This window comes from Sturnus vulgaris, chromosome 2, assembly GCF_052056855.1.
Source record: "Sturnus vulgaris isolate bStuVul1 chromosome 2, bStuVul1.hap1, whole genome shotgun sequence".
NCBI classification, from domain to species: Eukaryota; Metazoa; Chordata; class Aves; order Passeriformes; family Sturnidae; genus Sturnus; species Sturnus vulgaris.
In genome coordinates this window covers 91,467,076-91,491,090 of record NC_142244.1, presented here as the reverse complement: position 1 = coordinate 91,491,090, position 24,015 = coordinate 91,467,076, and the positions used below count along the sequence as shown (strand labels likewise).

Below are 24,015 nucleotides of genomic sequence, written 5' to 3'. Positions count from 1 at the left end.
CTGTCTTCAGTGATGGCACTGAAACAAGGCTGCAGAGCTACAACCTCTCTGAAAATTGATTCACAGGATAAACAAGTTTAATTATATTTAAAACATGATCTTAAAACATACCTTATCAAACACATACATAACACTTGCATAGAAAGGGATTTTTTGCCACTAGTATAGGTTTGTATTCCATTTGCTAATTATAGATTAATATTCCATACTACCTTTACTAGAATAAATCTATTTACAAAATAGACAACTTCATAATTTTACAAAGGTTTATTTGACAAGTCTTTCCATGTTCCTGCAAGCTGGTATCCTTGTCTGAAACTGATCAGTGATGACGTTTTGTATTTTAATTGCATTTGATCATCCCCAGAAATGAAAGAACATCTCCACATGCTTATCCACACTCACGGTTCTTAAGTTCTGCTTAAGAATAACATGAACCAAATATTAAAGTTATTTGCAGTTAAATTCTCTAGCATTGCCTTCCCAAGACTGCTCCCTAAATCTGTAAAATCTTGTATGTAACTTAACTTTAAACTAAATACAGTTGCATTTCTTTTCTGAAGGAATTTCAGTGTGATTTGATACCTGACTTTTTCTGAAGTTGATTTGCTATTACTGTCTTTTGATTTGATATTAATGTCTTTTCTATCTTTCCCTCTTCCATATACAAAAAACATTATTCAGTACCAAATGACAATTTCTGAGAAACTGTTGGCAAGTCATCAGTGTCATCTGAATTCTCCCAATTCACCTTTTCTAAAACCTTCTCTGATTTTAATACATAATTTTAATATACAAATGATAAGCAAAGATATTTTTTGCAGCTTACCTGCATATCAAATCAAAATCACAGGACAAAAAAAACCCCAAAACTCTTTCAAAAAAATGTTGCAATACAAGAAAACTATTGGTATGAGAAATTGTAAGTGCAATACCAAATTTCCAAAAGAGAATTCCTTAATTCAGAACTCGGTGAAAAACACCAAATGCTACTAAATACAATAGATACAACTGCTTAAGAATCCTCCAATAGCTTCTTATTCAAATATCAAGAACAATTAAGGAAGGACACTCTCCTCCAAAAGTGACTTTTAAACTATAGATTACACTGCAAAACTAACAAAAGTGTCTCAATACAACTGAGTTTTGAAAACTACTTCCTCTTTTAGGGACTAGAGTTCTTAAATGGTGTTCTTCAAATATCCTGTATTCTCCTGTTGGAGAAGCCAGTTTTAAGTCTAAATATGCAGCTGAAAAGACAAAAATGGATGCTGCTGAGTAAAGCTGCTAGTTCTCCCCATGGCAATCAGAAACCCAACTATTTGCACATTTTCATCTACTGCCATATTTACGTATCTCAATAGATTTTTTTATCATAACAAGCTGTAACTAATTTTCCTATAATGTATTCAACCCTTTGTGTTTGAAATAAGTTTTTGATCAATTATTATATATTACTATAAAGCTGTAAATTGGCAAAAAAGTAACTTGGGCAAGAAGAGAGTCAAGGAGATATCTTGAATTAATAGTGCATCAAATACCAACAGGTAATCTCTTTCATAGTCTATTTACAAATACAAGCTTTTTTTTCCCCAATTAAAAAACTAAAATATGCTGTATCACCAAGCCAAAACACAGGAACTGATACTAGAGCTGGAAAGGACACATGTACACCTACAACTCTCACACAGGCTGTCAAAGCATGGGTTTTAAATTTAACATGGATATTTGAAAATTTATTTATGGGGAAAAAAAGAATTTGAAAAAAGATCTTTAATGGCAAATATTAATTACCTAGTAACTCAATTTTAAAAAATATTACTGGCCATTACCCTCTGAATTAAAAAACAAACAAACAAAAGAACAAAAAACCCACCAAAACAAACAAAAAACAACAACACCAACAAAAAACCAAACAAAAAAAAAAAAAACACAACAAAAAACTGCCCAAAACAACAAAGCAATTACTTGTAAAATTTTTCATATTAATTTTAATGCATTTTCATTTAGGCACCCTCCTTCTGGAGTAAAATGTTTTTAACTTGCTTTATTGTTATAAAAAGCTCCCAAAGAACCCCATAAAATCATAGAAGCCACACGAAGAACATGAGTACAGCACAATTTTAACGGAAATATTTTCATTTTAACTAATTTTTTATAGCAATGGGTTTTGTTCTTTAAAAATAACCCCATTCCAATTCAAACTGAAAGCGCTCCAGAGTGCTGAAAAATTTAACTTTATTATATTTTAAAACAACTACTTCCATTAAAGAGCTGAAAGATTCAAGATAAACAATTTTGAGGCTGATAAATTTGAGGAAGCCAAACAAATGAACTAGAAGAACTCCCAATATAAATACCCAGAAAAAAAAATTGCTGCTAATTTCAGAGCTATATAAAAAGAAATAAATTTCAGCCAAAATTGAGATATATTTTAGTTCCCCTAAACATTAAATCAAATTTCACAGAACAGCTCTACTTGTTTTAAAAATCTTCAAATTCAATGCAACCAGGAATTTTCATTCAATTTACTAATGTAGTGTTTTCTGTTAGATGCAGCAGAAACAAGCAAATTTCTCAAAATTCGTTTTTATTTAGAAGTAATATTTCTTCAACGTTTTAGCCAATTTTTATTTAAGATACTTAAAATTATTTTTCTTGTGTATTCTAACAGAATTGCAATTCCATCTGACTTCATACAGTTGCAGTTAAAAACAATGTTCCTTTCTTGTTTAACAAATAAGTTATTTATCTCTGAATATTATGACAATGAATTATATTGCATATTAATGCATATATTTAATAAGAGTGTAAAGTGTACAGTGTCTGTTTTAAAAGAAACTAAAAATTGTATTAAGAAAGAAACAATTAGCTTTTCAGGAAAATTTTTCAGAAAAAACCTCCACCATAATGCAATGTAAATTAAGTAATTCATCCACTCAGTACAGAGCTAAACAGAACTTCTTGTCAACTGGAATATTCAAATCAGCCATTCATGTAGTTTTGTTATTTATTATTGCTTTAATAATTTCAAATTAACTTGTCTTTGCTTCTTTATTACTAAGGAATTCAGCAGACCAAAGTTTCTTCTGTTACACAGAAAGAAAAACCAAACATTTCTGCACATTTTCAGACTGCAACCTCCCACTCCTTCTTTTCCCCCTCCACCTACACGTCCAGTTTCCAAGAAAATGTTCAAAGGCTAAGATCCATATGGGATAGCCAGTGTTTTAGAAGCCACATATCCATCAACAGCATTATTTAAAGGACACTGCCATAAATTCCAGGAATCTTCAACTGCATTTGTAATACAGAAATGAAGTTTTACAGCTCAATTAATGACTTTTTGTATCTTCTCTAAGAAGCTCAATATATGAAAAAAGCCACTCCAGAACAAATCAGAAAATGGAAACTCTTCTCTAAATGTCAAAGTGAAACTCTGACATTTCGACAACCAGGCTGCTTTTCAAATACAGGAAAAAGCAGTGTCAAAGTTTTCCATGCATCAAACACGATTTGGTCTGGAGGCTTCTGTAAAGAAATCAGCAATATTAAAACATCTATATTAAAAACGACTACTGCATTAATTCCTGTAATTTACACTGTGCTACACATGCCTCTTTGTGATTAGGAAAGGTACACTCAAATTTCAGTATCAGGTACTGAGTTTTCTGTACCCAGAGCATTTTAGAGCAAAAGGTTAACATTATAAAGATGTAATATAGGGACTTATGTGGACAGAGACAAATGCACGATCTGGAGGTTTCCATAAAGTGCTCATGTATGTTCCTACCCCAGTGGCAAAATTAAGTAGAAGACTCATTAGGCAAATTTAAATGGTCTTGGGATTTCAAATCTTCTATATAACAGGAAAACAGCTGCCTTGGTCTCAAATTAAAGGCATATAAAATGAATGGGGTTTCTTTCTACACATTAAAATTGAAGCTTGCTTACTTTAAATATGCAGTCTCTGCTTTCAAATACAAATAAAAATATTTCCACCTAATTTGTAACCTTATAAATTATGCTATCTTGATTTTGAAAGATGAATAATAAGAGACTATAACCAGAAATACCTTAAGTCTAAGGCAGCCCTATAATTCTAAGAACACATCTATAAAGTGTGGGGAGAAGGCACAGTAGCCATGTAGGACTTCCCATTGCTTTCTGTTCCCTTGATGTAGAGAAGAAAAGCTACACTGTTTTGCCTCTCCTTCACAAACACTAACAGAGGATATTGACAAAAGAAATCACTAATATGCATGAGATGCTCCAAACTGTCTACCTCAATGCATACTCCAGTCCCTCAGGAAGCATATCACAGCTTATGTTCCCTCTCCCCTTCCAGCACTTGGTAGAAAGAGGATTTATATTTAGCTATCTCACATTGATATCAAGTAAAAGAGGCTCACAGGACAGCTCAGGATACAAATCTGACTTCCTAACACTAACCCACTCAATTAAAAAGAAACTGAGGAAAAAAACCACAGCAAGTACTAAGTAGACTATCCTGAATACAAGATGACAACCCTCCAACTTAAAGACCCTTCCAAATAACCGAGATGGAATTATTCCATTTTAGACAGATGTAACTATATTTCTAACTTAGTCATTTCACTTCTTGTATGCTCAAATTTACTCTGAATTCTGTATCTGAAAAGCAAAGATGTAACAGGTGTTACAGATAGAGACTGAAGTTTGGATCACCAAGCCCAAACCTGAACAGAGAAACTACAAAGCAGCAATTATACAGCCTCTCGAGCCAAAAATATGCTTTAGAAGGCAATGATCCGAATACTGACTAAAGGGCAGTATCTTAGCATTAAAAAGCTCAAGACAGTCTCTCCTGAAAGAGTCATCCACTCTTTGAGTTTACTGTGTTTTACTCGTTGACCCATACCAACACCACGCATGATGTTAAGCCTTAATAATTCTACCATAAGGCCAGAATGCCCATGTTATACTATACTAACATTTTCCAACATTAAATAAGTGTTACAGGAAAATACAAAATGTTTATTACATTTTCTCTTTAGAGACCTCAAAAATCCTTAGAAGCCTGGTACTGCAGTTTTCTTGCAAACTCCTTTTAGGAAGGGGAACGCAAACTAAATATAATCTTTTCTGTACTAAATTCCTCTCTGAATTTCAATGCACATAGCTTCGTTAATCAAGGGCTCTCAGGTTATTTGCAATCACATACACAAATCCAGGCCTCTCCATCTCTGAAGGGGAAGGTATAGGATGAAATGGCTCACTTAACAAAACTGCCCATCTCCTCTGAAGTGTAGTCCTCACAGCCAAAATACAAAACCGCAGGACTCCCACACAAACCAGAACAATTTCTTTTGTAGATTTAAACTCAGTAACTATAGAGCAACAGTAAAGTAATACATTTATCTCCTGTTCTGGAGAACAATTTCCCGAATGAACAATTCAAAAAAATCTTACAGGATGGTTAGTAAACTGGTAGAACCCATATACAAGAAGAATAACCTTACCACCACATCAAAACACATTTTCCTTTCCTTTTTCTTTAACTTTCCATTTCTTTTAATTTAAAAAGTCTCAAAGACTGCAAACAGGAGCGTTGGAAATGACTGCATACAATTTAGACAGTTTATAGTCTAAGTTCTAAATCAATTTCTAGTGCAAAATACAGCTACAAATAGTCACCTATTAGAAAGAGCACCCTTAAATGTCCACCTGTCCAAGCTGACCAGCCATTAAGAGAGATGTCCATCCAAATGAACTTGCTGAGACCACAAAAATAACTTGTCAGTAAGCAATCACATTCACCACTGAAACAATGCTCATAAAATGCCATCTGTGCTGGAACCTTTCCCCTTAAAACTGGAGGTGGGCATTCTCTCTAGCACTGCAACTTTATGTTTTATGTCCACATACACTCCACACATGTCAATTCCTGTTTTATGAACAGACTCCACAAAAGAAAACACTTTTGAGACTCAGAAAATGGAAGGAAACCCTTCCTAACACATTGTAAGACAAGGCCCAGTTTCTTTAGGTGTGAACGCTAATTTACAAATTCTGTTTGCATGGTACGAGAACGTGTCACGGAACAGCCACCTATTGTTCAGGTCTTAGAAAAACCTGACAAACAGAAAGCAATAGAACCCAAGTGCAAACACATAGAGAAGAAGAAACAAATTAATACTTAAAAATACCCTGTAATATTAAACTTCAAGACAGCCTAAGGTCACAAAAGACACATCCAGTAATATCAACATAATTACTTAAGGTTGCATATTGAAGAAAACAGCCAAATCTGAAGGAAAAGAACTCCCCAAAGATTCTAAGGTGGGAGAAAGAACAGCCACTGCCACCTGTATATTGAAAAATTTCTTGTCCTTTGAGTCCCTGCAAGTCGTTGGAAAAAGGAGTACATAGAGGCTATTGATTTTTGTCAGTTACCTTAGCTTGGGTTTTAGAGTGACTCAGCTCCACACACCAAACAAGGTATACAAGACCTCTAATACCTCAGCTACTGTCATCTGTTTCTTCTCTCTGCTACCACTTTCATGTGCTAATATGTGAAGCCAAAGGGGATGACAGTATGCAGAGCACACAAACACATGTGCCCCTATAAGCATGTGCTGATGGAAAACGCCCAACTCAGGCACATAGGTGCAATGCAGTGACTCACACTGCAGCCCCAGTTCTGCTGCCTCAGCCAACTTCGAGAACCTGAGGGAAAGGAAGACAGAAGAGAACACTGTGCAATGAATCCAGTACAAGACGGTACTTGGGGGGAAAAGAAAAACAAAACTTACTCTATTTTTACTGGTTCAGAAGAAGATACATAATTAGCAGAATGCTTGAAGTATTTTATTCTATGTAAAAAAGGAAACATCAAAAGAGTTGAGGGTTCAGACACAAACGTTTAATGCAAAGAAAGTAAAAGACTGCCTCCACAGCTGGAACAGGGCGTAGGAAGAGCTACTGGCAATGGAGGGACTCTCTTTAATAGTAAGCTGTGAAACTACCTTGGGAGCTAATTTTTGGGCTTGCTCTAAGGCCAGACATTACAGGTTGAAACATAACTGGCTCAGAGAGGGGCAAAACCAAGGGTCCTCCAAGGTGAAGACTGAGGGAAATAATACCAAAGACATAAGTACGCACAGCCACACTGAGTTAAGGTGATCCTTTTATCTTTCCACACATAATTATGAATAAAATAAAGGCTCGTTCTTTGATCTGTAAACGTCTATGTACCTCCAAGCACATGCAGACATTCTGCATGGGAAAGGGGGGACAAAAATCTATCTATTAGATAAAACTTCTAATACAATGAACACATTTATTTACTCAATATAGACTAAAAACAGGAGGGTATCTTTATGTCTTCAGCCCTGAAACATTTTACTGCAACCATCACAGAAGAAAAATCTGCTGAAATGTAGCACACATCATGGTTTCCATTATATATTTGTTTTAAATTCTTGAAGCAGCACATCCTTTAAAGTATCTACCCCAATAAAGCTAAAACTGCAACAGAATACAATATATACAGTTGTAACATGAAAAAAGCAAACTTCTGAATCATTACAAGCTAGCCCTGCAACAAGCTTCAGGTTCTCCATTCACTGCTGCTTTTGGCTTTTCACTTTGGAGCAGATAAAGGGCTTGGTGCACACATCTAGCAGAGAAAGTCTTATCAAGCAATAAAAGAAGCATTATTCTCAACCATGAATTCTCCAGAATATTCACCAAAATTCTTTGCCTTTAGCTCTTTAAAAGGCATCAAGTTTGTGTTTAATTTTCATTGGGGATTTTTCTTGTGGGTTTGTTTGTTTGTTTTGCATTAGTCTGCTCTACAACTTCAGATTTTTTCCTTCTCCAAGCAGATGTTTCTTTAGAAATTAAAACACAGTATTTTTTAGAAAGTCTGATTTTAGTTTCACCAAGCAGAGACTAGGATTCCTTTAATGTTACTTTCAGTGGACACAGTTGATATACATATTAAAATTATTTAAATGTTTGTGGGCGTACAACATGTCCAAAATCATGAATTCATGAGTTTGTTTTGGATTCTAGATAAATATTTTAACGTTTTATAGTGACACTCATTAAAAATTAATGTATTTTTTGCAATGATGTAGTGGGAAGGCAGACCCTACCTTGTCATCAGTATGTTCTTGTGTCATTTTCCATATGCAAAACTACTGCTATTGAGTATATCACAATATCTTCAAAGATCATCAATAAAGTGAAAATGGCTACTTTAAGTCTAGGTTTTAATGACAGTTGTGAGGCAGATGTATTTCCAGAAACCAGCTAAGTATTTCAATTACATGTTATACAAATCATCTGCTATCACTCCAGTGGCATCAGCACTGCCACCACCTAACTCCACATGTTCTAGATGGGAATGGAAGAAATCGCTTCCCTGCGTTTGAAATCATTGTGAACATCTCCCATTATCCTTTCTCAGCAATCTATGTAACCACAATCATCTATTATTACCGTGAACATGGAAGAAATGCAATTGTTCCAGCTTATTTTTCCCCCGAAACTCAAGACACCACATCTAAAAGGCGTTCCCATCACTTCTCTCACTACCACAAAACCATTCTCCTCAATTTCACCACTGGTGAAGAGTCACCACCATTGCCACAGTGTCTCACAAACAAACATTCTGAGCAATGCAACTACGAAGCAGGATGATGCACAGCAGAGAAGGTGCTTCAGTTGAACAAATTCAACCATGAAATGAGCTATTCTAGGATTCTAGGAAATTGAGCAAGGATTTGTGCTGTATATGAACACTTCCACTACTTCCTCTCCCTAAATTTGAACTTTAATTCCTGTGTGCTAACTCCTTTAAAGTGCAAACAGAGATGACTCACCCTCATCCAATTCTCCAAGAGGCACAACAGACATGCCACTACTGTTATGTCCACATTTTCTGACAAGCTAGAAAACTTCAAAGCAACAATAAGTGACGCAGATAAAATAGTTTTATTTTTGCTGAATTCCTATGAGGGAATTGATTTTATCACCCAATTTCAGATAGAGATGTTTGGCTAAACAAAAACGTGATAGAATTCCCCCTTAGGAATTTTAAGACGTGATAAATAATCTGACAAGTAACTATATGCTTTAAGAAGTTATTTATCTTTTAAAATCAACTTTATTAAATGCTGGTTTTTGAATGGAAAGACTAGCATTTCTTACAAGTCTGTGACAAGGAAGGCCAAAACCATTGGGAGCTTGAAGTTCTAAAGGGATTAAAATAACTTCTGTTTGTCTTGTAAGGTAGACCTGCTTTTATTAACATGAGCTATATAAGGCTTAAGAGGCTGTGCTATACAAAAATATACTTATTATACAGTGATACCATATTTATTTTTATTTCCACCATTCTTTCATTGTGTAGCAAATTTTATACCCTTATGGTGTCCAGAGAAGACTAGAACTGGAAATAACTAATTAAGAACTAACAAATATTTTCAAACTGGGACTTAGTTCTATTATAAATTTAATATGTTTTCTGTGATCTTGTAGATGAGGCTCAGACAGGCCACTGACAAACAAACATTCATCAAGCAAAGAGTAATGAAGACTCTGACTTTAGGCAATTTAGTGCTCTGACTGTGCCAAAAATACTGTGCATACTTCTTATGATTACACTTTTAAAAATTAGCGTGGAAGAACTGGAAAATATTCAGCTAAAACCCACAATGTTAGAGCCAGTGAAATATTTCAGTAATAAAATTTCAATACTTAAAACAAGATTTAGAAACAATCTGATGAATGTCAAAATACAACCTTATATAATTAAATCTGCCATACACATCACATCAGAACTACCAAAATCAGATCACTAAGATATTTTTAAAAAGAAGAAGTCCTCAAAACCAAACAAACCAAACAAAAAAATAAAGACCAATAACACACACCAGAACTTTAATCATGAGATTTCATAACCATGTTATACAGATGGTAATTGTGTAAATCTGAGTTGAAATATTTATATGTAAAAAGGAAGTACACCAAGCCTCTTAACCAACCAAGAGGAACAGTTTTCCATTGCTAAAAAAAGATTGCATTGAAGAATGACCAATTCCTCATTTCTGCTTCTTACTAGGCAGCGACTCCCCAAAGAAAAAAGGGCTAACTTCCCTGTCAACTTCCAAATGAGCACTGAGAAAGTGGTACCAAGTAGTTCTCAAATGGGAAAATATGAAGTTATAAATTTGAAAAAACCCCAGCATTATCATAAAAATAGCTGAGGAGAGGAGAGAGATATAAAAGTGTTCATTCCTGGAAGCATCAGTATATATGGCATTCAGGGACTGCTGCAGATCTACAGACTGACCCAGGCAGACATACACCACAGGGGTTGACAGACACAAGAAATACTCCTGGATGGATAACACTTCTGGAATAACCTACTAGGAGCACTGATACAAGCAAGATTCTCTACATTACATCCTGCTTAACAATCCTTCCTTTCCAAATCTGACATATTGAGTGAATTAAAACTAAAAAGTTACTGAAAAGTTTTGCAGACTTCCAGAAGCTTAATAAAGGAGCCATTTAAAAAGTCTCTCATGCAACTCAAATGTGTCTGTGAAATGTTATCAAGGTTACTGTTACTTGCCATCACCACCAAAACTCATCCGTTTCTATTGTTCCTACAGATTTGCAAATACCTCTCCTGTTTTCTTGGTGTCCAATCTCCTTTTCAATACACATTTTATTTAACCTTTTTTCTTTTGCAGGGCATCTATTCAAAAACCCACACCAAGAGCAGAGTAGAAATGTCCTCAAGGTTTCTTATGCAGTTTTTAACTAAAGGGAACAAGACCAGAAACCTGTAAGAAAAGCCTACATACAGTGCTGGTTATGAAGCAAAAAAGCAGTAACATTCAGAAAATCATGGATTCCCATGAAAATGGCACCCTGCTGCTGGATCACACGCTTCAGTCACTCATGGCACGCTGCTGCCTGGGGAGCTGTGCTGCTGCCAGGAAAATGACTTGCAAAGGGATGGAAAAAATGTAGAAGTTTTATTTTGAGTACACAAACAACTGACTTCTCAATTATTTTGGCTTCCTTCAGATAAGGTTTCTGTTTGGCATGACAGAGATGAGCCAGCAGGCATAGATCATCTTTGCTGCCGACGGGGAAACCCGTGGAGTTGCACTCAGAGGCAGCTCTGGGGGTGGTGCTGGCAAACACCCACTCCAAACAAATGGATATGGGAATTCCTTTCCACCCCCCCAGCACATGGGAAGAATTATATTATAGAAAATTACAGTTTAAAAGATGCATGCTGAAGGTCTCTTGCTTAGTAAGACTTATTCAAAATGTATAGAAAATACCCTCCCCACAAATGAAATACTGTAAAAGGAAACTATTTTAAACTTCATTATAATGAATGAAGATGAAATTTTAATCACAGGCATGGAAGCTGGCTTTTGCCTTAAGAATAGTAATAATTACCAGATTTCATTCAGTATGAGCAAACAGAAGACAGCAATTTGAAATGCTCAAATTACCATTAACTTTTTACTTGCAGTATCATTCAGTTAAGACAAAAGAGGGAATGAGAAGATCAATCATTTAAAATACTCAATAGGTGGCCTATACACTATACTTCCATAATTAAAACTAGGCCATTGAAGCTGAGTATTCATTAGACCTCACTCAAGAAAGAGATTTAAGAAGATCACAAGTAGCATATATCAAACAGAAAAATGACAAAAACCACACATCCATCAATTGAAGAATTACAAGACTCAAAGTTCCTCCAAGTAATTTAAGGAAAGTTAAAAGTTACAGAAAATTCCCTGATGTCAGGACTAAAAGAAGATACAATAGAACAGAGCAAGCCCTTAAAAAGGTAAACACAAAGTGAACAGTGTAGAAAAGGCTATTGTATTGTAAAAAACCATAGGATGATTCTAAAATATCTCTTCAGAAATTACTGGGGTTCATTTGAGATTTTGGGTGAGCTGTTTTTCAGTCCACAAAGAACGAATTTAATGAACATATGCTAAACAAGAGTTAATCATCATTTTAATAAGCACCCAAAACTTTCAGGAGAGCTGTTTCTGAACACATTTTATTTGATGCTTTTTTCGAAAAATGCTGAAATAAAATGGAAATTCAAGAAGCCTGCTAAAAATGAGCTGATATTTTAAAACATCAAGCTGCCTATTCTAGGTACCCATATGTCCATTAACCTTCCACCAACCCCAAGCTAAAAAATGTTAAAGCTGATAGGACTATTAATAAAATATTCAAGGGTTGAGATATAATTAATGACAGTCAACAGTTCTGGGAAAATTAGTTCTTCGCATCAAACAGGCATAACTCAATTCTCTGATGAGATTATAAGTTCTCCCGATAAAAGCAACTTCGAAAAGATAGTAAACTTTCATGGTGTACTTTTATGTGTTTTTGTGTACAAAACACCAGCATAACTCGTGGCATAAAGTTTCATTAGAACATAGACTAATGCCAAAGATGAATAACTATTCAGATGATATATCTTCAACAGCAAATGAGGGGAACTATTAATTAAATAGTTATAGCTCCTACAGGGTCTGCCACAATTTGAACTATGGCTATCACTTTTCATATTTATTGAATATAAAAAAATCAAGCACTGGTAATTACCATGGATAAGCACAAGACTGGCAGATAATCACACAGACAACACATGACATCATTTGCTTGATAACAATGCTTTCAGATGAATTATTTTTTAACACAAAGAAATGTAATCTGTTAAAAAAGAAGCAGGGAAAAGTGCATCTCCATGGGAACAATCATTTGCTTGAGTGACACAAGTATGAAAAGGAGTGCAAGTACGTCACTGGAAGCAGCTATGAGGTGGGAGTTTCTTGAGATTTCACAAGATTCGTTATTAATTATTGACAAGACTATTAAGTGACATTTTGTTGGGTTTTTTTAAAGTTCAGTACCTGATATTTTGGCAGTAGCTTCAAGACCAAAGTTGGAAACAGATTTGATTTAAGGACTAATACTCATGACCACCATTCCCAACTGTGTTGGGTTAGGCAGTATTTTAATGAGACTTTTCTTGTGATCCTTTGAGAGGCAGGAGTGATGATACATTAGACATATTTGTATAAAGAGAACTTAAGAACTTGCTTCACTGGGCGAAGCAAAACTTTCAAAAGCTGTTTCAGTAGATGAAACATCAGTCTTGCAATTTGCAAGCCTTTGTTTAAAAAGAAGGACTGCATTTTTGATGGCCTCTCAAAACAATGGATCCACTAAGAAAGGACACATGGTCTGCTCGTTCTGAATGAGAAATTACAGCAAGACAGGAAAGACTTAAAGACTATAGTTTAGTTGAGGACTCTGATTCAAGAGAGGTAAAAAAAGTTGTACAGATACGTGGTGCACAGCACATACATGTTTCATTACGGTAAAGAGTTCACAGCACCTAAACTACTAAAAAAGAATACTCTTAAGCACCAGTTCTTTTGGGTGGATGTTAAGAATATTCTGAATCCATCTGTGAGTTAGGTATGCCTCAGGCAGTTTCTCAGTGTCACAGGATGTAGGAGCTTAAAAGAGCACGAGAGGCTTTACACTCTGGATGCTCACCAGCTAAGTGTGGTGACAGCACACAAAAAGCCAGACCCCATCCTAAGGCACTTTCTGCCTCAGCTGAACAAACACACAGAGAAAACCATTAGAAAGGGAACAGGGAATGCCTAACTTGTCCTAACAGTCCTTCAGAACTTAAAAACCCATGCAGGTGTGTGCAAAGGGCTGAGTCTTGGAAGATGTGACACCTAGGGACGGCTCAGCCATTAAACCATCAAGCTTTTTTCTCACACCTTTTCATCATTCACCACCAGAGTGAAGGGAAGCACCCTGCATAGCATGCAGCTTTTTTAAAATAAACACACACATAGGCTAGGACACACCTCTATTCCTTCACTTAAATAGATTTCTGTTGGACATAAATAAAAATGTGTTTACATCAAGCAACTATTGTTCACATTTTACATGAACATTTGAAGTATTATTACAACATGACTGCAATCCTTTCCTAACGTACCTTTCAGACAAAATACATACATTTAATTTATGTTTTAAACAACATAAATCTATACAAAAGGAGCTTAATGTCACAACTGGGACTTTGATTTTAACCACGCAAATCTTTGAAAAGGCATAATCACATTTCCTGGCACTGCAATCAGTATATTCCAAGAGTATCTGTAGAAAGGACTGTGGTACTAAATATTAGCATGGTAAATTTTATGATGACCTCGTTTGTCTGCCACCCATCCTCTAGTCCCCAGTTTCTATGTACGTTATGGCAGCTCAGCAATGGAAGACATGGTAATGAAGGAGCGACTAAGAAACAAAATCTGTTAGAAACAACATTGGCACAGGATAATCCCACATAAGTTATTGCCATGTTATTTTTAAGTGAATGTTTTAACTTTCCAATAAGTACAATCCCAAATCCTAATTTTTCTATTGAAGAGTCATGCTGTTGACAGCAGTCTGCAACAGAACATATTTTCCCTATGTAAGACTTCATAAAACACAGGCAAAAAACCAAAACAGAAGCAAAAGAAAACCCCTCAAAACACTTTTAATGTGCCTGTTTCTCTTTTATTCATAACACTCTAAAATACCACTAGTAGGTTTTCCTGGCATAAAACAACAACTTAGCATTATGCTTATAACCTTTCCCAGGCATATGCAAAGCACTTTTTAATCAATGCCTTAAAAATCGAAGAGAAAGAAAGAAAAACATTTCACTTAACTTTCAAATACATTTCTTTAAAATGCAAACAAAATTTTTCAAACCTAGATTATTTTATATGTATGAGATACTGTTGTGAAGACTTTATGTGCAAGTATAAAATAGAATACATATTTAAGGACTTGAAAGTCAACAGAAAATCTCAGACCACAGAAACTTAACCCCTGGCTCTGTACATAGCCACACTATGTAAAATCCCATTCATAAATGATTTATCTTTGGCTATTATACTATGCTGAACAATCCATTTTACATCCTTCATCTTTCAAGTGAGAGGAGTTGGCATGAAAAGAGGATTCAGCAGTTGACATGTGTATGAAACTCATAGTTCTTCAGCCATTGAAAATACACAACCTTTGACAAACTGAAACAAAAGTAACATCTTTTTCTTCTGGATGTGATGCAAGGAAACACATTACAGATTTTTACACGTGATTCTACACCCACATCCACTCCCTCTGTCTCTCCCTCCCTCAATCATCTGCCCATCATATCACTTCAAACCAAGCATAAAGACAATCCAAACACACGTTATGAAATATTTATATCCACATTACATTCCCAACCTGAAACTCATCAAGACTACTAAATTTATTCCAAAATACAAAATTACTTACCCAATGTGTCTTTTAGATTTTTAACCAGAGAACCTTTCTTCAAGCTGTTTTTTCGCTCCACATAATTTGATGGCACATATCCCGTTTTGTTGGCTGCGTTTCTTACCCTCCACCATGTCTTAGAATCATCTAATAGCCAAAGACGCTCATTTTTCTTGATGTCAAGTTCTTGGTCCTGCTGTGCAGTGTAATCCCACTTTGCAATAACAATAACTTCTTCTGTCATCTTTCATGGAGTCCTTCTGCAACAAAATATTAAACTGTTATCCTCAGTAAATTATGTCATATAATTATTACTCTTTTTTTTTTTAATTCTTCTAAAAGAAGCAAGAAAAAAGTTAGGGGAAAATGAGAATGCCATTTAGGGAGAACCCTCTTTTAAAAATAAGGGAAGTCATAATGACTTCTTGGTTTTTCAGCCACTAAAATATGGCAGCATATTGATACTGAATTCTAGTCATAATTTATTACCTTCACTTCATCAGAATGTATATAAAATATTATATAGATACATATTAACAGAAGTTTATTTACAAAATCTGTTTAATTTTTGCATAATAACATTATAAAAGTATCCCATATGTGGCATTCCAAGTTCTGAGAAAAAAAATAAAATAGCAACATTCCAAAAACGTATTTTCCTTCTACACTAGTCCCATGTCCTCATACTAACATTACGTATATAAGTTTTCTGCATTTAAACAAAGTTGTCCATCCTCATTAATTAAAAAGTTAAGAAATAATTCAAGAAGTAATGCAGCCCAGAAAGGAAATCTGCCATCAATAAGAGGGTACTGTCTTTAGCAAGCCTTTGTTCACCGTTTTGTGCAGGCAGCACAAAACTGCCTTTAAGTCTTCACTTCCTCCTTTGTTCCCAGGAAGATCCCAGCTCAGCACAGTCCTGCACCAGGCATTAGTCAGCAGGGTGGAAAAGAGCACCCACTGCATTTCATTTCTTCCCTACCTGAAACATATCCAGAGCTTCATTAAGACTGAATGAGATGTCTTTCTCTCACTTACCTGTAAGAACAATGATCTCTTTCAAAGCTATTTGTCAGCTGCACAAAGGCAGCTGCATGCCTCCACGTTTTCCTACGCATCCCAGCAATTACCAGGAACAATGCGAGGCAGCACAATAGTGTGCAAGGAAAAGTCCAATTCTAGTACCAATGACATTCAAATATATTATAATGCCAACCGAGCCATGTTGATTTTACCTTCTTAATTCTGAGAAGTCACCTAAAACGTTCTAATTACTGCTGTGGGGGTTGGGGGAGAGGGAAGTGAAGGAGGACAGAGAGAGTGTAGGAGGTGACAACATATCTGAAAATCAATGTAGTAGATTCTGAGATTTTTAAATAAAAGGTGTGGATTTCATTTAAACTACAGATTAGTAGAAAAAGGTGCAAAAGTACTTCAAACTATTAATGTCCAAAGACTTCTGTAATATTTGACTTTGTTGCCTAAGTCTTGTAAGTCCACAACCCTATCTTCTCTGATACCTAGCTGTTTATGGGACAGAAAGGAAATTAAAAACCAGATTTCATTCAGAAATTCTGTTCAGCATGTAAGTTATATCACTTATATTCTAAAAGGGTTCCTTCTGCAGTCCGTAAATACACACACAAACTCACACAAACACTTCCCCCTTTAGCTACAGTACAAACTGTGAAAACTGCATGCCAGAAAACTTGGCTTATTTACTCTAGGAAAAAAAAGTGCTTTCCTTATTTAATCTATAATCATAAAACATAATAGTGGGCCCTATTATAAATTAATAGCCTCCTCTTATCATTAATTTTGTTTCTAGGAGAACATCATATTGGCCTGAGCTACGGTTGCTAAACCATTTGACAGCAAAGCTCTGGCAAGCACCAGCAAAATTACCCCTCATGGCCAAAGCAGGACATGATTTTTGAAAATCTGAAGATGAGTTGAACAGGTTTAAGTTTTAATTTTCCAATCAAAAACCAGAAAGAACATACAACAATTAAAACATTATTCAAATATGCATTTTCATGGCTGAGGCCCCCAAGACGAATTTAAAAAGGAGCTATGATGCTTTGAATAACTGAGAAGCACAATCCTTACAGCTCAAACAGGCTGTGAGTCATGCAGTGGAACTGATGGTTTTACAATAAATAAGTCAGTAACCATTCAACCATTTTTTTCCCCCTAAAATAATAATCCCATCTGACAATGACAGAGAAGAGCCTGAACTTTGGACCTCAGCCTTCAATAAACTGCCCTGCTTTCTGACTGACATAAAATGGACAGAGAGCCTACAGGTCGATAAGCTGATGTAGCCACAGGGGACGGCAGTCAAGCATGTTCTGGAGGCTGGTGTTGTCAATATAATCTATCTCTCCAATTTAGGTTGGTTTATTTTATCTCAGCAATTGTAAAATGGTCAATTCTTACTATTCCTGAGGACATGGAGAACATGAAGAAATAGGACATCACCAATGCAGTTGGTTGATGTTGCCACTACATACTCTCCTCTTCTAAAAAAGTTTTTTTTCACAATATAGGCAAATAAAAATTATCAATATTACAGCATATTAATAATAAGAAGCCCACATTAGGAATAATATTTGAATAGTGACTGGTGGAAAACTATTAAACTCTTCCTATACCTCTGAAGAAAAAAACTTTTAAACTTAATTTTAATTGACCTCTATTGTAAGAGTCATCAAGTCTTTCCCCACGGTGTTGGCACAGGAAGAAACTATTTACCAGGGCTGACAACATCAACTGTAGTACTCTGAAACTCACCAGGACAGGGTGCTCAAGCCTACTCGATTTCTTAAATTCCCATTAGTGTAGACCTGTAAAACTGTCACTATTCCTGAGAAATGATTTGTCATTTCACAAGCAGGCCCCTTGCATGATGCAATTTTGGCAGAAGTATTCAGATATAGAGAAGCCAGTTTTCCTAGCACCATGCTCACACTTAAGCCCTTTCAGTAAAGTAGTCCAGATTTTACTAAATGTTTAGTAAAAGCTTTCCTTCCCAAGTGGAAATAGGATTTAGAGTCAAAATGCATAATGTAATTGCAGCTTTTCCATTTAAAGCTTTATATGTGTGTATACAATTTAGTTGTGTTAGGTTCTTTTTTTTTTTAGTTTTAGGTTTGTTTTTTTGGAGGGAGCGAATTTTGTTTTGTGTTTTGGGGTTGTTTGCTTGTTTTATTTTGTTTGTTTTTAATGTAGAGAAATACATTAAAGTTCTTACAATTTTCTTATGATTACATCATTAATCTGTCTCCATCAAGGACAATATGGCTCTTCCTGTGACATCTGCAGAGCTAAGATTTCCTGGTATGTAAATAAGGACACATTTGTTTCCCAGAAGGGGGACTGTAGAAGTAATAGTTTTGAAATGCTTCTGCAGCACAGCCATGTGCCAAATAAAGGATTATAAGCAGACAACATAACAAGATTTGGGGGAAAACGAAAAGAAAACACAATAACACAGCCTCCCAAAGCATCTGAAAGTACCATAAAAACTTGACATGGACTAAAAGCATGAAATTTCTTTAGTGTACTGCTTACGTACTGCAAAATAAAAGATACCACAGTTCCCAAATGTTTTAATGGCAACATAAGATTCCTTCACACCAAGAAAATGAAAATCCATTACTGCTGAAAGTGTTCAACTTTCTGGAAAGTTCCTTCTCAGAAAGCTCAAAAGTCCTCATGGTGAAATACTGTGTGGTCTTCTACCCGACAGGACAACACTCCACGCTTTAAAAACCACCAGTGAAAAGCTTTGAAATACTTCTGCAAGAAACTGTAAGAGTCTTTTCTCTATACAATCAATGAAATGCAAGTGTTTCCTCCATACAATATTTTTTCACATGACCCTGACTTTTACCTTATTATATCAAGTGGTCATTTGCTTTACTTCTATGGCAATAAAACTTCCAACCTTAAAAATCAAAAACAACCCAAAATAAAGACACCACATTAAATGAGAGCAAACAGAACTCCATAACCCAGACCTTCAAAAGGCAATTCTTATAATACGAATACACAATTCTAACTCCTTTTAATCCAGCAATTTCTTTGCTGCTATCAGTCTTAAAAACTACTTTATTTTACCGACTCTGCATTTTTGTTGAAATGTTAAAACTACTATAGTTTCGATTGAGCTCATGTATTTTCAGCCGCTTTGTTACTTCCCTTCATCTTAGGTTTTGTTAGGAAAGGAATTCTGTCTTCAATGGAAGCTGCCCCATTGCAGAAGCACATAACACTTTTTCTACACAAAACCGTCCTTGGGAGAGAGGGCAAAAACTGAAAAACTGCACAGCCAAGAAGGCAATAAACAAAAACTCAGCCAAGGTTAACAGTTATGCCTGTACTGAAAGCTCTCAGACAGGTGAGGAACATTAACTAATCACAGGGCAGAATAAATGCAGACATTGGTGGAATATCTAGTACTGTAGCGTCTGTATGACTTCATGAGTCAACTCAACAATCAAACTCTCAACAATCCAACTACTTAGCAATGACAGGGAAAAAACTAAACAAATAAATACTTATGCCATTTTGAAGCCGTGCTTAAAGAGAACCATGTAAGTAATATTTCAGATTATGGAAACTTAAACATAGAGGAACTTAAGAGAATTTGCTCCAACAAGCTTGTACATTTACTAGTAAATTTTATGTGAAAGATTTATTCAGTTGGTGTCATTTTAAATACCAAAACAGAAAGAATTGTTATGCAGATCCCATTCTTTTTTACCAGGCTGGGATTTCAATCCTCACTCTCTCCCCCTCCCCATACAGGACTAATACATTTCTCCCAAATAGGGACAAATGAGAGAATTCTTATCAGCATGCCACCTGAACTGGAATCTTCTCCTATAGACTGACACAAGTTAACACTATGACTAGTTTAATGTCCTGGTCCAGGGTAGAAAAGCAGCATCTTTTCTTGCCCTCAACAGAAAAGCTCACAGTTATGTCAGGGTTAGTTAGGACCATGCAAACAGGAGGTAAAGATGCAGTGAGAAAGGAAGCAGTTGCTTTCCTTGCTCACAACTTGCTTTGCAAAAAAGAACATGACTGAAAAATGACTGACAGTAATGCTTGAAATTTAATCCCTCACCAAGGGAACAAGCAAAAATTCTAATAGGCAGTGCCAGCTGATATAATAGATTGTTCTGGAAATGGATGTCTTCCTAAGCCACACTGAAAGAAAGGGACAGAATTGATGCAGAGGCTTCTACATTACACATAAAACACCTAATTGCTGTACAATATTAAGTAAAATATAATTACTATATTATATTTAGTTAATTACATGGGAAGAGTGGAAAACTTACTAATGATGTACCATGGTTTTCTCTAAGGTTTGAAGGCTGAACAACCTCTCCACCTGTCCCCAAACTCTGAAAAATCAAAATGTGTTTTGGACCACGCAGCATTTATTGCTGACAGGCCAGCTATCTGGTGGTCACCTGGTTAATCCTTCATCAGCTATGGCAAATAGACAATATTCGGTCCTCTAAGGTAATATAGTTGCAGAAAATAAATTTTTAAAAGTCTGTGTTCATACAGACTTGTTTTATGCTACCTGGATGTATTACTGTATTCTGCAATTAATAACTTGTATTAGATCACTTCATCTGAAGTACCCTCTAAATCTGAAGCTTTCTTGTTTATGATGATGCAATCTCTGGTTAGCCTGCCAACAGTTTCAGGAAATTTGAAGTTTTGTTTTCACCTAGTTTTTTTCTTTGTTGCATGTGTGGGTGTGTGGTTAGTTTTCTTACATCAGCCTAGATGAATAGTTTTGACATACAGAAAGATATCAAAAAACAAATCTTTACATTTGAAATTGTTTTGTTCAGTTCTCAAGGACCAGTAAAACACCAGCATAAAGGCAGAACTCAGAAGGCATAAAAAAGAACCAGTAATGTGAATTCAAATAAACACTTGTGAAAAAGAATACACCTTTTGGATATACTTTTAACTACTTCCAGTGCAACATGTTTGAAGAAACAGGGAAATATCATCTCCTTCATTCAAAGGCCAAAATTAACCTAAACCAAGGAAGACATATTCCTAATGATTGTTACAAGGGAACCTCAAAATGCAGAGGTATAAAAAGAATAAACAAACTGACCCAAATTATAAGAAGTTGTTGTAATTATAACCTTTGTTATAACCAGTAAAACCCTTTCCATGCTTCGTTACTTGGGCTATTTGCTGGTGCTTGGACAAACAGAGATGGATCACATAAAGGCCACTTTGTCTAACTACTTTTGCAGTTTAACACTTTAATACTTTATATAATATGTGTCAACCCACGCCAAGAGACACGTTTCTTTGGAAAGAGGTCACTGCATCAAAAACTGCTGTAAGATTACTATCCCCTTCTTTCAAAGGAAGTTAACTAAACAGCTGTAGTGAGCAAGCATTCATTACCCAGCTATGTGGTTGTGAGGTGTCAAACTGATACCTGAGCAAAAAGCCCCCCACACTCAGGCAACCTAAAATAGTTGACTGTTTTAGCATAAGCTTGACAATTAATTTGGGGTGTTTCACTATTAGGTCTCATTAGGATGCATTGATTACAGAACTAAAAGTGATAGCTGAGTAAGTGCAAGTAATTATTATTTAATTTACTTCAATGTGCAAACTGAAGACAGTCATAATCAATAGATGCTGCTGTCTGTGTTTTAGGGGGCCAGTTTTCCAAAGCTGAAAGCAAAGATGAGTGGTAGGCTATAAAAAATAAACATGAACAAAGATGTAAATAAATTAATCCACTGTAAAGGAGGAATGTTTTATTAAAATTTGCAATCTTTCTGTGAAAAGGAAAAACTGATAGCAATAAGCTTAAGTTCAGAAATGCAAACTGAAAGTATCAGAAGAATTAAAATTCAGCTCATCAAGAGCTGTAAAAAAGGTACTTAAACTGCATTGGAATAGTTTAAATATTAGCAAAAGTGTAAGTACAGAATTAGATAGAATATTAAGTTGACTGCACATGATACTGGAAAAAAGTTTAATACTTTTTTTTACATATGGGATTACTTTACAGAGACAACCATTTTCTTTTTTGTCATTAACTAGCATATAAAAACACCTTTAATGTTCAAATGCACCCCAAGATGTCAGAAACATCCACAAAGCTGTTACAGAATATTAGCTATTCATTAAATATTTTTTCCCACTTCTTTTGAGATTGTGGTTTAGGTCTACTCATCCACCCAAGCTGAACAGATTTAACAATCAGCTGAGGGATAGCCCCAGCCACAATGCAGGAAGACTCTAAGGCAGGCTCAGTGGGTGCCATGAGCTTTGCTGGCAGAACCAGGACATTTGTTCTAAAGTGCAGAAAAGCGCTTGGTTTCCTTTCAAGTCACTTGGGGGAAAAGAAATTTAAAAAACAACCAGAAAGGCAGAATTACAGATGAAAGGGTGAGAGTGATCCAGGCTGGTGCACCAGAGGAGTGCTCTGGTCACACACAGCCTGTGCACCCAGGCAGGACAGCCCTGGAAAGGATGGGGCTTTTAGATGACACTCCTTGTTAACATAACAAGTGAGTCTCCAAAAAAAGTGAAGGATCACTTATAATTAACCAGTAATTTAGAGCTATACTAACTAACTTGACCTTGCTATCTACACACTGCAGACCCTGTCCCCTTGGTGCAGCCTGTCACTGTTTATGGGCACAGTGGTGTGAGGGCTGGGGTTTGTTTCTGCAGCCAAATGCTTTTGATAGTTGCTAGGTAAGGTTGGCTTCTCCCAGCCCCCAACATATCTGCTATCCCAATCTCTAATGCAGCTGCAGCTACGTGCACCTTACACCTCACACTGCAGAACACCGGTGCACCGGCACCTTGCATCTCACATTGCAGAACAATTGCAAACAGGAAACCTCAAGACTAGTGTAGTGGTAACGAATTTCTGCATAGTTCCAATAGAACACAGAGCTTAAGAACTTTTATTTGTCATGTAAGTGGTTTAGAAGTCTTTTAAAAAGACAAACAAAGAAATAAAGGAGAATACATGTTAGAAACATCCAGAAATATATTCTTCCTACTAAGGAGTCAGTACAACATTTTACCATTCAACAAAAATGAAATCTTTGCGTGTTTATCTAAGAATTTATAAAAAAGATGTTTGCAAAAAAATTTCTCATGCAAAATTTTCATGATGTCTATCACATGAATGAGTCTGCTCAGGTAAAATATGCAAGCAGGCACTGCTTCAAATGATATCTTAAAATGCAAACTCAACATTTAAGGAAAAGAAATAGTTTTAAACAAAAGGCTTCATCTCCTCAGCAAGACCCACTTATGTTTTGCTTGTAGTCCAGATGTCTTAGTGATCTGACGGCTATAGGTTTTTCCAGCTCTCCGAGCTCCACTTCAGCAGGAAGGTGTAGCACAAGTGTCTGTTGTACAAGAGCAGTGAGGATGCCCTCAAATGAAAAGGTTGCCAAGCACCATGAATGCAGTGAGCACAATTTTCCAGCTCACATTTTTTCTTCCTTTCTTGAAAGCCAAAGTCACCTCATAGTCACAGCTGCCCATTATTCAGACTAATACAGCTTGATAATTTGAGGCATACAATATCAAAAATTG

General features: G+C 35.8%; 1 protein-coding gene across 3 annotated transcripts in view; it reads right to left on the bottom strand.

Moving 5' to 3' along the window:
* NCK2 (NCK adaptor protein 2) overlaps positions 1–24,015 on the bottom strand; it is an 84,021-nt gene that overhangs the window by 15,651 nt on the left and 44,355 nt on the right. For 2 of the 3 annotated variants that reach the window (XM_088160097.1, XM_014893429.2), the window contains exon 3: positions 15,409–15,650. In XM_088160097.1, the coding sequence (XP_088016223.1) occupies positions 15,409–15,634 (226 nt within the window). In that variant the 5' untranslated portion in view covers positions 15,635–15,650. The remainder of the gene's footprint in view (positions 1–15,408; positions 15,651–24,015) is intronic. The other variant, XM_088160098.1, reaches the window with a different exon arrangement.